At 38.7% G+C, this 15,332-nt stretch overlaps 1 protein-coding gene across 2 annotated transcripts; it reads left to right on the top strand.

The window, feature by feature from the left end:
- The first annotated feature begins 9,603 nt into the window (after window positions 1–9,603).
- On the top strand, window positions 9,604–12,642 carry LOC107267724 (phospholipase A1). 2 transcript variants are annotated; one of them, XM_015739747.2, is made up of 9 exons: window positions 9,604–9,759; window positions 9,828–9,933; window positions 10,880–11,024; window positions 11,122–11,249; window positions 11,322–11,464; window positions 11,545–11,724; window positions 11,816–11,912; window positions 12,050–12,174; window positions 12,450–12,642. In XM_015739747.2, exons 1-9 carry the CDS (start codon window positions 9,693–9,695, stop codon window positions 12,548–12,550), a joined length of 1,092 nt encoding a protein of 363 aa, XP_015595233.1. In that variant the 5' UTR covers window positions 9,604–9,692; the 3' UTR covers window positions 12,551–12,642. The 2 variants fall into 2 exon arrangements, with proteins under 2 accessions (XP_015595233.1, XP_015595234.1); XM_015739748.2 differs by lacking the exon at window positions 12,050–12,174.
- The last annotated feature ends 2,690 nt before the right edge of the window (window positions 12,643–15,332 follow it).

Genomic DNA, 15,332 nt, shown 5'->3' with positions numbered 1-15,332 from the left:
ATGTGAAAGTTCAGAGTGTTCAGGTGTTCCTCTCTGTAGTTTCTTGTATCTAGATATCGGATATCTAGGGTTTTCAGGTGTTACGCTCCGTAGTTTCTTGTATCTAAGTGTTAGATGTGGAAGTTCAGAGTGTTCAAGTGTCCCTCTGCATAGTTTTCTGTGTTTAGGTTTCCCGTTCTAAATCGATCGGCACCAAGATCTATACAATAATTGCTGTATGAGATCAAGGAATATTGAAATAGCAAAGGAGACGATTTTAATTCAGGTATAATACTCTTTTAGTTCAAGTATATTTACCCTTCATTCAAGTAAATATTATTAATTATGAGAAACTAATCACATGTAATTTTTGATAAAAATTTTCATACAAAATTCAAAGATTAATTTTATTTTTATCTATTAAACATTCAACTACAGATTTCATAAAAACAAATTAAATGAAAAATATATATTTTAAAGAAAAATTTACTTTGATTTTTGATTTGAACTAAATATGTAACTGATTGTAAGCGTGCTAATGAGGAGGAAATCTTCTTTCCTCATGGAAATCTTTTGGTGTCACGTCTATGATTATCACGGTAGAAAGCTTACGAAGATTCCTAAATGACTCAACTTCTTTCTAAATGAATTTTATTCTACATTTAGGAATATACTTTCCTTTCAAATTTATATATATTTTTGTGTTTTTAAGAAAAATCAATTTATAAATTACATTTATATAGCTTTTAACATTTTCGACAATGCAATATATTTATCTGATTAGTGATATTGCAATGTATTTATATTTTATATTTGTTTAACAATGCAGATTTCAGTGTTTAAAACTTTTTTCATATATCCTATTGAGCAACAAAAACTTGTGATATCCCCCAAAAAACACTTACGTGTAAAAAACTACGCCAAGTACAGGATTGCTGTGAATTCCTCTAACAAAAAGTATTGATATCATATTATTGAGGCCAAGTACATAAGTCACTACATGTTTTCCTATTATATGATCTAGCACTGGCCCATCATTTTAATTATATTTTCAATATTTCCTATAACGTTTTTGCTACTCTTATATGTTACTACTGCTTCCCGTATTTAATTGTGATTTAATGTTGATTTAATAATTAATAAAACTTTAGGTGATTCCTTATCGAGTACTACTTGGCGGGTCCGTGCATTTCTTGATATAAATTTCTTACAAAACCAGTACCAATTTTCTATAGAAAGCATATTAACAATAACTCGTCAAAAAATATCACGGTAAAAGCTTAATAACAAACATACAGCATTAGAATACTATGAGCACATGCAAAGTAAGTACTTTGGAATTCCTGGCACGGACCCGCCAAGTAGTACTCGATAAGGAATCACCTAAAGTTTTATTAATTATTAAATCAACATTAAATCACAATTAAATACGGGAAGCAGTAGTAACATATAAGAGTAGCAAAAACGTTATAGGAAATATTGAAAATATAATTAAAATGATGGGCCAGTGCTAAATCATATAATAGGAAAACATGTAGTGACTTATGTACTTGGCCTCAGTAATATGATATCAATACTTTTTGTTAGAGGAATTCACAGCAATCCTGTACTTGGCGTAGTTTTTTACACGTAAGTGTTTTTTGGGGGATTATCTTATACTCTTCTCCTAAGTTTTTCTTTAGCTCTGTAGCCAATTTCTGTTTTTCCTGCTCTCCTGGTACATCAAGTATAACCTTTCCATTTGATACGTTCGTAAGTCTATCAATACCTATCCCTAATTGCATTACATCCACTTGACTTTTTATTGCACCTATTGTTTCACTGCTCGTTTGAGTCTTCGTTGGCTCTATAATGATATATTCCTTCCCACTATTCTTTACTTTATCTGCGTAACTGTTTCTGCTGTGTTCTTGCGTGCTTTTGTCATCTTTTTGTAATATTGCTAAACTAGATTTGAGATTTCCCACTTCCTTCGCCAAACTTTGCACCGTTTTTTTTATTTCATCTATTACTATATTTTTAATTTCTTGACTTATTTGCTTCATTTGTTTTTCTATTATTTCACTTATTACTTTCTCTCTCTCTCCATCTTTTGTCATTATTTGTTTCAATCCTGCCAATACATGATCAAGCTTCTCTTCCACCGTTAACTCTGTCTCTATTCCTATTTCCTCCGTCATATTTTGTCTTGCTCTTTTTGTACCTCGTTCCACTTTATCACTTCTGTCAGCAGACCTCTCATGTGTGCAGTTAACCATTCTAGAGCTTACTGAAGAGCATCCTAAAGACTTCTTGTTACTTTGTTCCTCAATCATACCCGTACACTTTACTAAGACATTATTACTGTTATAAACTGTATGTAGATTCGCACAGCTAAAGTGGAAACCTTTTAAGCATCTTTGACACTCATATATAACTTTGCCGATAGTCCCTTTACATTTACCACATATGACTGGATTCATAACTCTTTCTTCCTACCCGTAATTATAATATCAAGGGTGTTTTCATTTATCGTCGTGATCTTAGTCCAGTTATCTCGCTATTCTGATGTCATACGGTACCCTCCGCTGCTACGTAGGTTGAAAGAATTTCGTCCAATCACCATCAAATATCGTTCAAGAAATCGCCTCCGAAGCCACTGCTTCACAGCGACCGGATTACAATTGGTTGGGCATCACTGCACAGCTATGGGAGCCGCAAGTTGCGCTCCACTGCTCTCTTGGCAAGATGGTCGCCACTGAACGTCCCGCGTTATCGTCCTTGCTTGTGCCTGCTCGCCAAATGTATCTGCTCACTATTCGTCTCCCACGCTCTCACCAATCACCTTTATAGTTATTACTCATGCACTAGGCAGTCTTCTCCACTTTCACCACTTTATAGACACTTCGGTATTGCTTTCCGAGTTTAATTAACACTTCTCACAGCAGCTCATCTCCCAAACGTCTACTCCTGACAGAGACAGAGAAAGAGAGCAGAGAGCAGAGAGCAGAGAGCAGAGAGCAGAGAGCAGAGAGCAGAGAGCAGAGAGCAGAGAGCAGAGAGCAGAGAGCAGAGAGCAGAGAGCAGAGAGCAGAGAGCAGAGAGCAGAGAGCAGAGAGCAGAGAGCAGAGAGCAGAGAGCAGAGAGCAGAGAGCAGAGAGCAGAGAGCAGAGAGCAGAGAGCAGAGAGCAGAGAGCAGAGAGCAGAGAGCAGAGAGCAGAGAGCAGAGAGCAGAGAGCAGAGAGCAGAGAGCAGAGAGCAGAGAGCAGAGAGCAGAGAGCAGAGAGCAGAGAGCAGAGAGCAGAGAGCAGAGAGCAGAGAGCAGAGAGCAGAGAGCAGAGAGCAGAGAGCAGAGAGCAGAGAGCAGAGAGCAGAGAGCAGAGAGCAGAGAGCAGAGAGCAGAGAGCAGAGAGCAGAGAGCAGAGAGCAGAGAGCAGAGAGCAGAGAGCAGAGAGCAGAGAGCAGAGAGCAGAGAGCAGAGAGCAGAGAGCAGAGAGCAGAGAGCAGAGAGCAGAGAGCAGAGAGCAGAGAGCAGAGAGCAGAGAGCAGAGAGCAGAGAGCAGAGAGCAGAGAGCAGAGAGCAGAGAGCAGAGAGCAGAGAGCAGAGAGCAGAGAGCAGAGAGCAGAGAGCAGAGAGCAGAGAGCAGAGAGCAGAGAGCAGAGAGCAGAGAGCAGAGAGCAGAGAGCAGAGAGCAGAGAGCAGAGAGCAGAGAGCAGAGAGCAGAGAGCAGAGAGCAGAGAGCAGAGAGCAGAGAGCAGAGAGCAGAGAGCAGAGAGCAGAGAGCAGAGAGCAGAGAGCAGAGAGCAGAGAGCAGAGAGCAGAGAGCAGAGAGCAGAGAGCAGAGAGCAGAGAGCAGAGAGCAGAGAGCAGAGAGCAGAGAGCAGAGAGAGAGAGAGAGAGAGAGAGAGAGAGAGAGAGAGTCAGTGACTCACTTGCGGTGAGACAGATAGACCCCATCCACGCATCCCTGTCGTAGGTTAAGACATGCATGCTTAGACTAAGCTAGATTTAAGTTTTACATAATAATTAGTAATAAAATCTTTCCGTTACTATACAACTCTCGTGGTTTCCCCCATTCCTCCCTCACTATCACAACATGTAGGAAATGGGCGAAAAACAGAGCTATACCGGTAGGTCCGCAAGTTAACCTAATATTTTCGTCGAGCGTAGATTAAAATTAGCATAAATAATGTGTAATTATTCCCTTCGGGGTTTGTATATTGTATTTTACAAGGAGGGGTTGGTCCCGTAAGAGAACCGACCAAAATATCAACGATGGCCCTGGCTACGGCAGATTGACCCACCGAATACGCACTACGGCATTGACATCACGTAACCAACAGGAGAAGTCCCAGCACGATCGTAGAGCACCACTGAAGGAGGTTGCCTACGTAATAAAACACCGCGAGATTCTTTGGGATCCTGAATGCATCAGGGGTTGCTGTGGTGATTTGGAGCGGCGCAACGAGGGTTATGGTGCGGATGTGATTCCCGCCCCGTCAATAAACACTAGAATTGCCCAGAAGAGGAGAAGATGCTGGGATTTATTTTTCTAGGCTCGAAGAGAACAATTGAAGATCGCGGGCGAATTGGGCGACGTAGGAGATAGCACAAATTTGATTGAGCTCAAGGGTGATATTTGTCTGCGCCACTAGGGCACGTTAGGGGACGAGCGTTCTGGTAGCATCACTTGCGGTGTAGCTAAACGAACGTGAGGAGTGTAGTCCACGTGTTTTTGTAGTAAGGAAATAGTGAGAGAAAGAGTGTGATATAGATAAGGAAGAACTAGAGTTAGAGAGGGCAATACAGGGTGAGTAACGCTACCGAATCATAAAAATTTTGTACTTGATCGAGATAAACGGGATCGTAAGTTTAGCTGCTGGACCAGACAATAGATCCAGACAGCACATGTCGCCTTTCGTTTGCACGATCGTTGATATCTGATGCTCGTTAATACAGTGGTTATCTGGAGTGTCTATAGTTTTTGGTTTGTTATTAATGAAGCATGTCAAATTATATTGCATTCGAAATTTCCTGTTCAGTCCACGCTACGCGCAATCGTTTCGATTGTGTTTTTAATGAAGTAAGGGCCGCGTAATGATACTTCTTTCCGGCGATAAATTCGTAGATTGTGAGAAGGCAGCAAGGGGATATGCTGACTGCTATTTTCAGTGAGGGGTTTCAACTGGGTTTTCGGAACTGATTCCGGCTTCGAGATTATTCATAATGGGATAGAATAAGCGCGCGTAGAAAATCTGGAAAGATCTAGATTCCCAGTCGGGAATATTCGGGATCTCTATAGTAGGTTTCCTGACACGAGGTCAAGATTAGTTATTATTGCGAAGCGTAGAATGGTACATATTGTGGACAAGACCGGAAATAGGCCACTTGTTAGCGAGTTTAGTAAATATTGTGGTATTTAGAAAATTGCGTGTATATTACACAAGGTGCGTGTTGTTTCCGAAAGCGTCCGGATTTCAAAATATTGCCGTTGTTCCTTATCGTACTCTCTTTATAATCATTATATTCATTTTCCTTGTTATTAATAAATTGGGCCCGTCTGTGCGTTCCGTAGTGTCAAATTAAGCCTCTAGTCTATTTGAATTTTAGAATCCCCTTTTGTGTCGTTCTAGTGTTATTAACAATTTCAGCTATCAGTTATTGTCTCCCAGTTTTATTATTCGGTCGTCGTCGTCCTCGTCCTCTTAATCCTCCTCCTCGTCCTCTTTCTCCTATTCCTCCTCGTCCTCCTCGTCCTCCTCGTTCTCCTCGAAAAAATTTAATTCCGGAACTACTAGTTCTCGAAATTTTCACATAATCCCAAAATGCACTATTTCACTTCAACCTCTGCCGTTCGGCCATTTTGTATCCGACCGAGATAAAACTTTTTCCGTTGAGCGGGAAAGAAATTTCATAAAAAATATGTCATTGGTTTCTCAAAATTGGTCATAGTTTCCCAGAAATACACATAAATTCAAGTGTGCCACTTTAATTGGACGTTACGGTATAATTTTTTAGGAGAGTATTTTAAATACTTTAAACTTTCAGAAAAGGCAAAAAACTCAGAAGCACTTAGTTCTACACGAAAGAACTGTACAGGGTTAATTCTAAACGGGACAATTCTACACGGTACTTCACCCTTTATACTCCAGCTAATTTTGTAATATAATCTATCAACAGCTCGAATAAATTTATTCTAGTATCGCCGCGAATAATTCACAATCTTCACAATAATTTTCTGTTTCCATATTTTTTTGATATAATATTATTCCAACCCACGAAATTACACGCATACAATTATTGTCGCATCATCCGCCAAGTACTCAAGTGAACTGCACCTCCTGCCAGTGAGATAACGATTAATTATGGTTAATATTAGAACTGTCGCTGTTGCGGCACCTATGGAGTGGTATTAAATATGTATGTCGCCGCAGTGACGCCTATCAGTGCAAAGGGTTAATAGCAAAATAATAACTCTACAAAGAAAATTCTACACGGTTATTTTTACGCGGTCGTCTATGTACGCAAAACTCTATGCGGAATAAGGGGAAATTGGGATTTCTCCGGACCCTTGATTTAACAAATGTCGATGGTTGTATTTCTTACAAGGAGCAAAATAGTGAATAAGGCTCATTGCGCTAATTGCTTTAATTATCATAACATTGAATTTTTTAGATTGCAATTTACACTGGAGGTCACCTGATTCTAAACAAATAATTAGTAGTGGCGTGGCCCTTCACAGCATTATAATATTGTATTGGATTTCACTCGCTTTGCTTGCTTGCCGATGATTCTTTTTAACTAAAATACCATCGGGGTAGGTAGTAATGTAGAATACTAATTAGAAATTGCTCCATTTGCTTCCTCATAGAGGAAGCTATGTAACGGTGGAAAATTTTTCTTTCGAGATTTTCATGTCACCATATTCAGAATGTGCCAAAACGTCGAGAAAACACATTTAGAGAAAATGTCTGGATGTGTGTGTGTGTGTGTGTGTGCGTGTGTGCGCGCGCGCGCGTGTGTGTGTGTGCGTGCGTGCGTGCGTGTGTGTGTGTGTGTGTGTGTGTGTGTGTGTGTGTGTGTGTGTGTGTGTGTGTGTGTGTGTGTGTGTGTGTGTGTGTGTGTGTGTGTGTGTGTGTGTGTGTGTGTGTGTGTGTGTGTGTGTGTGTGTGTGTGTGTGTGTGTGTGTGTGTGTGTGTGTGTGTGTGTGTGTGTGTGTGTGTGTGTGTGTGTGTGTGTGTGTGTGTGTGTGTGTGTGTGTGTGTGTGTGTGTGTGTGTGTGTGTGTGTGTGTGTGTGTGTGTGTGTGTGTGTGTGTGTGTGTGTGTGTGTGTGTGTGTGTGTGTGTGTGTGTGTGTGTGTGTGTGTGTGTGTGTGTGTGTGTGTGTGTGTGTGTGTGTGTGTGTGTGTGTGTGTGTGTGTGTGTGTGTGTGTGTGTGTGTGTGTGTGTGTGTGTGTGTGTGTGTGTGTGTGTGTGTGTGTGTGTGTGTGTGTGTGTGTGTGTGTGTGTGTGTGTGTGTGTGTGTGTGTGTGTGTGTGTGTGTGTGTGTGTGTGTGTGTGTGTGTGTGTGTGTGTGTGTGTGTGTGTGTGTGTGTGTGTGTGTGTGTGTGTGTGTGTGTGTGTGTGTGTGTGTGTGTGTGTGTGTGTGTGTGTGTGTGTGTGTGTGTGTGTGTGTGTGTGTGTGTGTGTGTGTGTGTGTGTGTGTGTGTGTGTGTGTGTGTGTGTGTGTGTGTGTGTGTGTGTGTGTGTGTGTGTGTGTGTGTGTGTGTGTGCGCGCGCGTGCGTGTGCGTGTGCGTGTGCGTGTGCGTGTGCGTGTGTGTGTGAATGGTCTCCCAAAATTCAAACGTGTATAACTCGAGAACGGTTTTAGCTGCAGCCCCCAAATTTTGCAGGCATATGCAGCTCTATAATCTCTTCATTAAATATAATTTTCGTCATGATTCTAGCTGCGGCTCGGATTTTATGTCGTTTTCAAATTCCCCCAAAAAAGACGTTATCACTCTAGCGATCACAAATTTTGTGATACTCGTCTTGTGTGTGTGTGTGTGTGTGTGTGTGTGTGTGTGTGTGTGCGCGCGCGTGCGTGTGCGTGTGCGTGTGCGTGTGCGTGTGCGTGTGTGTGTGAATGGTCTCCCAAAATTCAAACGTGTATAACTCGAGAACGGTTTTAGCTGCAGCCCCCAAATTTTGCAGGCATATGCAGCTCTATAATCTCTTCATTAAATATAATTTTCGTCATGATTCTAGCTGCGGCTCGGATTTTATGTCGTTTTCAAATTCCCCCAAAAAAGACGTTATCACTCTAGCGATCACAAATTTTGTGATACTCGTCTAAATAGTTCTTGACAAAGAGATTTGTATCCAAGGTTGGTTGGTATTGCATTTGGGCCGAATCCATCGAGAAGTTTTGATTTTATATTTTGGATTTTTCGAAAAATCAAATTTATTGCTGTAACTAACGCTTACTTCAACGAATCAAACCGCAATTCTCTGCAAGTATGAAATATCATCTAGCCGTAATACATATGAAATTTGGCGAAGATCGGCCAAGCGGATCTAATTGTGCAGCATTTCGAAATTTTGCGGTTCGATAGTAAATGAAGATTCATTTATGAAGAAGCCAAAGATTAAAAGAAAATGAAAATGCTTTTTCATACAGGGACTTCGTACACTACGATTCGGAGGAAGCTAATTGCAAGTTTCAACTTGCGGCTTGTTTGCCAAGGTTTCTAAACTAAACATGCGCACATACTAATTATTGCACCATTGTTTTACGAGACGAAGATAATTTCAAGAACAACTGTCGGACTAACTGGTGCTTTGAAACCCGGAGTACCATTAAAAAATTCGTATTATTAATTTCTGACTTTAACACTACATATCGTGAAAGCTGTAGTAATTAACACAATCAGTCTCATATGTACACTATTTTAATCCTCGTAAAAATTGTTACTGGGCCATGTGGAGTTCGCCCGTGTAGAGCTGGGATGCTCGTATATAGACTCTACTAAGAAGACTGCAAGGCTTAATACTTTAGACTTCACTATTAAGATAAAACGTATAAATAAAAAAGAATTACAAAAAAATAATTATAAAAAAGTTTATAATCTGCACATATTAATAATAAAAAGAATCTGCGCGTAATTTTCCTCCATCTATAGGTGATAATAAGTTATCACTTTACGCAGTAGGGAAATAAGATACAGTAGACTTTCGATAACTTGTCGTTCGCTTACTTTCCGCTTACAATCATTGCTCTCTACACGTGCACTTACTAACACTACTACCGTGTCCTCTTCATTCCGTCGGCTGCACGACTGGATCGTCCAGCGCTACGCACTCACGTATATGTCTATGCATAAATGTGTGCACATATGTAACGCTAGACGTATGGGATAGGAAGAGGCAGAGAATATTTAGGGTGGGAGCATCCTTAACTTTCTTTATTCACAAAATTTTCCTCTCCTGCAGCCCTTAGACCGAGATGTTATGGAGAGTCTAGTGTACTCGGTTAATTTCTGTTACGCTATGTGTACTTGGTGTGAGACTGTACCAACTGTTTTGGTTATCTTACATTCTCTTGATTAGTTAAAAAAATAGATGATTAATAATTCAACGTCATCATGAGTATGATATAACATGGAACTTTGTAATCTGTTTCTTGACAGTCTGAGTTAGCTACTCAATCTTTGTATATTGCAATAACGGATTCACTTATAAGTTCATACGAGAATGAAGATCGTCTATATTGTTTTATTTAGTTTCTATATCATTAATTTATACGATAGCAAAGTTTTCGGTAATTTTGATTTAATAATAGTCATATAATACGTAATCTTCCAATTCTCATTTATATATTTTGTACAGGCTCCACTTTACAAGGCGTTGCTGAATATGTAAGAAGAAACCTGTTATTTTTTCTTTCCGATTGCACTCTTGGTGCCAATAAAACGAGACTCCTTTTTTTTTCAAGGTAAAATAAAATTTCAATATCAAGGGGGGCATCTGGTTTACAGCAGTGAACAATAAGTATTTTTGGGAAATTTTTTTTTAGAGAAAACCAAACAATACATCGACTTGACATTTCACAAATATCTTTATAATTATTTACGGAGTATCTATTTTTTTGGAGTATATATATATATAATGATATTATACATACAGTCCGTTGAAGACAATTCGGTACAAACCTCTTTTAATTTGGTTGACGCGGTTTCTGCTCTTCTAGACTTTTTAAAAAAATTTTACATGGTTTTATTTTAAATAAGTGTTGCTACGAAATAATAATATTAAAAAATATGAAAATGGTGAATTTAAAAAGAAAGGTGATGAATATTCACCTGAAAATTATCGCATTTATTGCCATTATAAAAATATATCACAAATTATTACTGTTTTTGGTTTGGATAATAAAGGGTCATAATTTTATGTGCGATTAAAATGTTAGGCCAATTGGATAGTTAATTTCTGAGGAAGCACGTTTACGCGATCAAACGATGTTGTTTTGAGAAAATTGAGTTGAAACATTTAGAATGAGTTTTCGGGTTTATAAAAAAGTAGTCTTTACTTGAGGCTAATATTAAAACCTAAGCTCAGAAATATCGATCTATAAAGAGTTATACTTTATTCTACACGATTTACATATGAAAAGATGACTTTATTGCAACAAACACTGAAATAAAATGAATTAATCGATATCCATGTCTGACATCAATAATAATATCTTCATCATGACAATGCAACTAACTATTTGAATTTAGCGAATATCGGAAAAACCTATTAGAAAAACATTCTCGACACATACAACTAAAGAAAATACAAGAAAAGAAACATTGATTTTTTTTCAAGTTCGCAAACCAGGCGCCCCTTAACCTCGCGTAGGAATTTTTAAATTTATCAGTTTTCAATTATTGCTATAGAGGTATCAGTGGAATTGAAGTCAACTTAACCACCATGGAATTACCAATCAACTGTTCCTTGAAAACCATTTTTATTATTCATGGATTCTTATCAGATGGTACCAAAAACTGGATAAATGATACGGTTAAAGCTCTACTAAAACATGTTTGTATCATCTCTTCCAGAAAACATTGAATTTCTACGTCCTTTTATTTCTGCATTTTTCATTTTTAGTTTTAATTTCTTTTCTTAAAAATTTCAGGAACCATTAAATGTCTTCTCCGTGGATTGGCAAGTTGGTGCATGTTCAGAGAAAATCGACTTTTTGAATGTTCAATCATACCGTTTCGCTACAGTCAATACCAAACAAGTCGGAGAATACGTAGCCAGGTAAACCAAGTAAAATAATACATTTTTTATTTAGAATATGTAGGAAAACATTTCATAATATATTATTTTTAGGTGTATCAAAATATTGGTAAAAAATTATCATGTAAGTTTGACAAATATTTGGATGTTAGGGCACAGTCTAGGTGCTCATGTGTGCGGCTTTGTTGGAAAGCATTTACAAATAAATCAAATTGGAACTCTCGGGCGAATTACAGGTAAAATTTTAATTTTTCACCTAAAGTAAAAATGCCTATGATTAAGGTGTTAACTGTGTTGTTCAAATGGAAAAATTTAGGATTAGATCCTGCTGGTCCTCTTTTTCGTAAATTAAACTGGACTGAAAGGCTTGATAGGAGTGATGCTACATTTGTGGATATTATTCACACTTCACACATTTTTGGACTTCAGGAGCCAGTCGGTCACGTGGATATTTTCGTAAATGGAGGGGAGTTTCAACCAAGTTGTTTATTAAAGAGTAGGTATCACAAATGCATAAAATATAATATATTCACAATAGTTTTTAGGTTCCATTCTCTTCGCTTCATTATAAATATCTTTTTTTGTAGAACCAGGTTGCTCGCATGATCGAGCCGTAGATTACTACATCGAAGCCCTGAAAAATCCTAATTGCTCATTTATAGGACAAAAATGGTCTAAAAGATCGTACGTAAATATTTATTTAATCCGCACCTGTATCATTATATCTATTATAACAATTTGACAAAGTTTTTATCGGATATATACTTGTCAGAATAGTTTTTATCATAAATAGCCAAGGAAATCTAATTTTATTTTTTTAGCGGATATAGCAATTCGTCCGAAAATTGTAATCTAGAATCATGTATGGTAATTGGTCAACAAGCGGAAAATTATGCAGCGAGAGGAACATTTATCGTTAATACACATTACGGTTCACCGTATTGCAGTAAGTTAGCAGATACAGAACTCATCATATCATATAGTTTAACTACTAATGGCATATGTCTTATTTTCTATAAAAATAAATATATGGTTTTACTACAGGGTGTCCTAGAACTGTTTTTCATCCGGAAAGTGGGCGATAGCTGGAAGTCCGCCGAGTACCCTCCCGAAAAGAGGGAACTTGCAGCTATTGCCCATTTACCAGATGAAAAGTTATTCTGAGAAACCTTGTATGTGCTATATGTATAATATTTTACGCGAATTTAAATATTGTTTCAGCTGGAAATCTACCAAATTCTGAGATTGTCGATGCACATTTTAATATTGTTTCCAATGGTGATAATATTTTTGAAGCTGATCTCTTAACAAACAATGGATGAAACATAAAGTGCAAGAAGACAATTTTTTAAGTATCGTTCTTATTGCTATCATTAAGAATTACGAAATAAATAAATTAAAATGTGGAAGACAACATTCTATTACCAAAAATTAGTTTATTTCGGTAACGTTTAATAGGAGCGCATTTTTTTGTGTAACGTTATAATTTGACACTTAGGATAACTTTCAGACCATATTTAAAATCATAGTTGTTAACAAAATATTCCAATTAAAAGTTTACTTTTTTCAATAGCATCGAGAGATATTTCAAATTCAAGTTCGAGGATTGATTATGTCGGTGCAGGAATCTATATCCAGAACCCCTCAACTTATACTACTTGCTCTTTCTTTGACTTTGATCTTATATTCATACCTCCCTGGTAATCATTAGCAATTGAGATCCTGACTGAGCCCCCAAAAATTTACGTATGTTACGTCCGAACCAGAATGGAGGCTTAGACTGGTGCCTTTACCGAATCGTAATATACTATAACTTTGCCCTGTTTTGAGTCAATGCTTGCGCACTTTACTCGGGATTGGGCTATGCTTCTAATTACCAAGGGAAGGATAAATTGAACTGGATATTTGCTAGGATTGATTTGAAAGTGTCTAAACAAATGAAAACCATCACCAACTAAACAATTGAACCTAGGAAGTCTAACATTTATGATAATTCAGCAAAAATTAAAGAGTACCATCACCAATAATAATTGATTGTGCTTACCTTGATTCTGCAGCGGTTACTGAAGATGTCTGCGGTGTAGAAAAAAGTTGGTTCAGGCAGAAATTATATGTATAAGAGCAAAATTATGTGAATAAATGAGTATGGTTTATTATAAACTTGATGCACTGACAACAAACTCTACGAAAAATATTAGTTAAAGTATAAGCGAAAGCAATTTCAACTGATAAATTGGAGTGAACTGATAATTGTATTTAGTGAACAGAAGAGCGTAAAACTGTTTTTTCTAAACTGTCTGACGGACCAGCGGAGAATGAGAGTGAGACTTGGAAAAAATTAGGGATGTTGGTTAGCCGGGGTGGATTGTTGGAGTAGGGTTAGGGATTATTACTATTGGTTCAGCTAGAGAAATTTTTAAGAAAAAGAGCATGGAGTGGTTAAAGAAATTAATTCATTGGTGCTGGGAATTTTGGCGGGGGTACTCTGCATAAGGGTAAAAGAATTTCTGGATCAGGATTGGATGAGGATGACTTCTTTGTAAATGAATAAGGAGTTTTTAGTGGGGTTTTCCAGGAAGGGTCATGGAGTCATAAAGTTGGGAGCGTCCGCATATGCTCTGCATAAATAACGTTAATAACGGTCAAACCATAGACTAAATACGTTTTCTATAAACATTTCCCGTTAGGCTCGATTCATTGTCCGTAGACCTAGAACCCATATGTTAGATAACCATATCCTAGGGTCGCTATGTGATAAAAACCAGACCCCACTGTTTAGTCTTCCAATGGCTAGACATAGCCCACGTCCGTAGACCTAGAACCCATATGTTAGATAACCATATCCTAGGGTCGCTATGTGATAAAAACCAGACCCCACTGTTTAGTCCTAATGGCTAGACATAGGACACGTACGTAGGATCTGATTTTCCACGCGGACGTAACAAAACATTTAACCCTAGTCTGTCATAGCTATTTTTAGTGCCTTAGGCCATGACATAAGGTCTGTGACACCAACAGTTTTCATTGCTCTATAATTTTTTTAATGTAAGGCTGCTTTCACTATAGTATATAATTATTAAGTTTTTAGCTCGCACGAAAAGTATAACAGCCATTCATATGGAGCGCGTGTGTACACGTGTACGTATGTGTGTCCTTCGCCATAGTCCCATAGATGTCGCACGTGGAAGTCCAAAGTGTTCAAGAAAGAACACAGCTAACGACGCTTTGGCACGTCCAATTACTTTTTCACATGATGGATGGCGCTGGCTGCTTTTCCTTTTTTAGCTATGTGTACTCTGGGTACTCTGGATAGTGTTGATAATTTACAAATACACAACACAATCAAATGCATTTTGTACATGAAGCAATCGCTCACACCAAATTTTTATTTGATCTAAGGCTGCTCTCACAATGACATAGAAGGGAGGGACCAAGATGCGCACCGACCACTTACCCACCGCCCACTTGCCCACGGACCAAGTTACCCACGGACCACTTGCGCACGCAATGAAATCTTCATTGACCCAGATGCCCACGGCCCACTTGCACACAGATTGAAATCGTCGTCGAGCCAGATGTCCACGGCCCACTTACGCACAGATGCCCCACTAGCGGATACCGTATCGTCGTATATCAATATAGCATGGACCATTAAAGTAAATTAGGTTAGGTTGGGTTACGGTGGAATGTTTAAACCTCGAAGACTGGGTAGGTTAGTGGATAAGTATAACGTCAATCGACTGAAAATATATCAACTGAAGACAGCAGTAAATGTTTTAAAAGGTTCCGTCAGATAACGATAACTTACAATATCCTTAATTACTGATGGAATATCGTTCAGGAGGCAGAAATTCGCTTTTGTGTTCATTTGGGTTTGTACGCAACTGGGCATCACCCGATTTCAATCTGTGCGCAAGTGGGCCGTGGGCACCTGGGTCGACTAAAATTTCAGCCTGTGCACAAGTAGGCCGTGGGCAATTGGGTCCGTGGATGTTAGGAGATTCGTGCGCAAGTGGGCCGTGGGCATTTGGGTCAAGGTATATTTCAATCCGTGCGCATCTGGTTCTGTGGGCGGCAGCGGCAGCGGCAGCGGCGGCGGCGGCG

The sequence above is a fragment of the Cephus cinctus genome, unplaced genomic scaffold (genome assembly GCF_000341935.2).
Source record: "Cephus cinctus unplaced genomic scaffold, Ccin1 Ccin1_scaffold0455, whole genome shotgun sequence".
Classification (NCBI taxonomy): Eukaryota; Metazoa; Arthropoda; class Insecta; order Hymenoptera; family Cephidae; genus Cephus; species Cephus cinctus.
The sequence above is the reverse complement of the archived record's forward strand: the minus strand, read 5'-3'. Positions and strand labels throughout refer to the sequence as shown.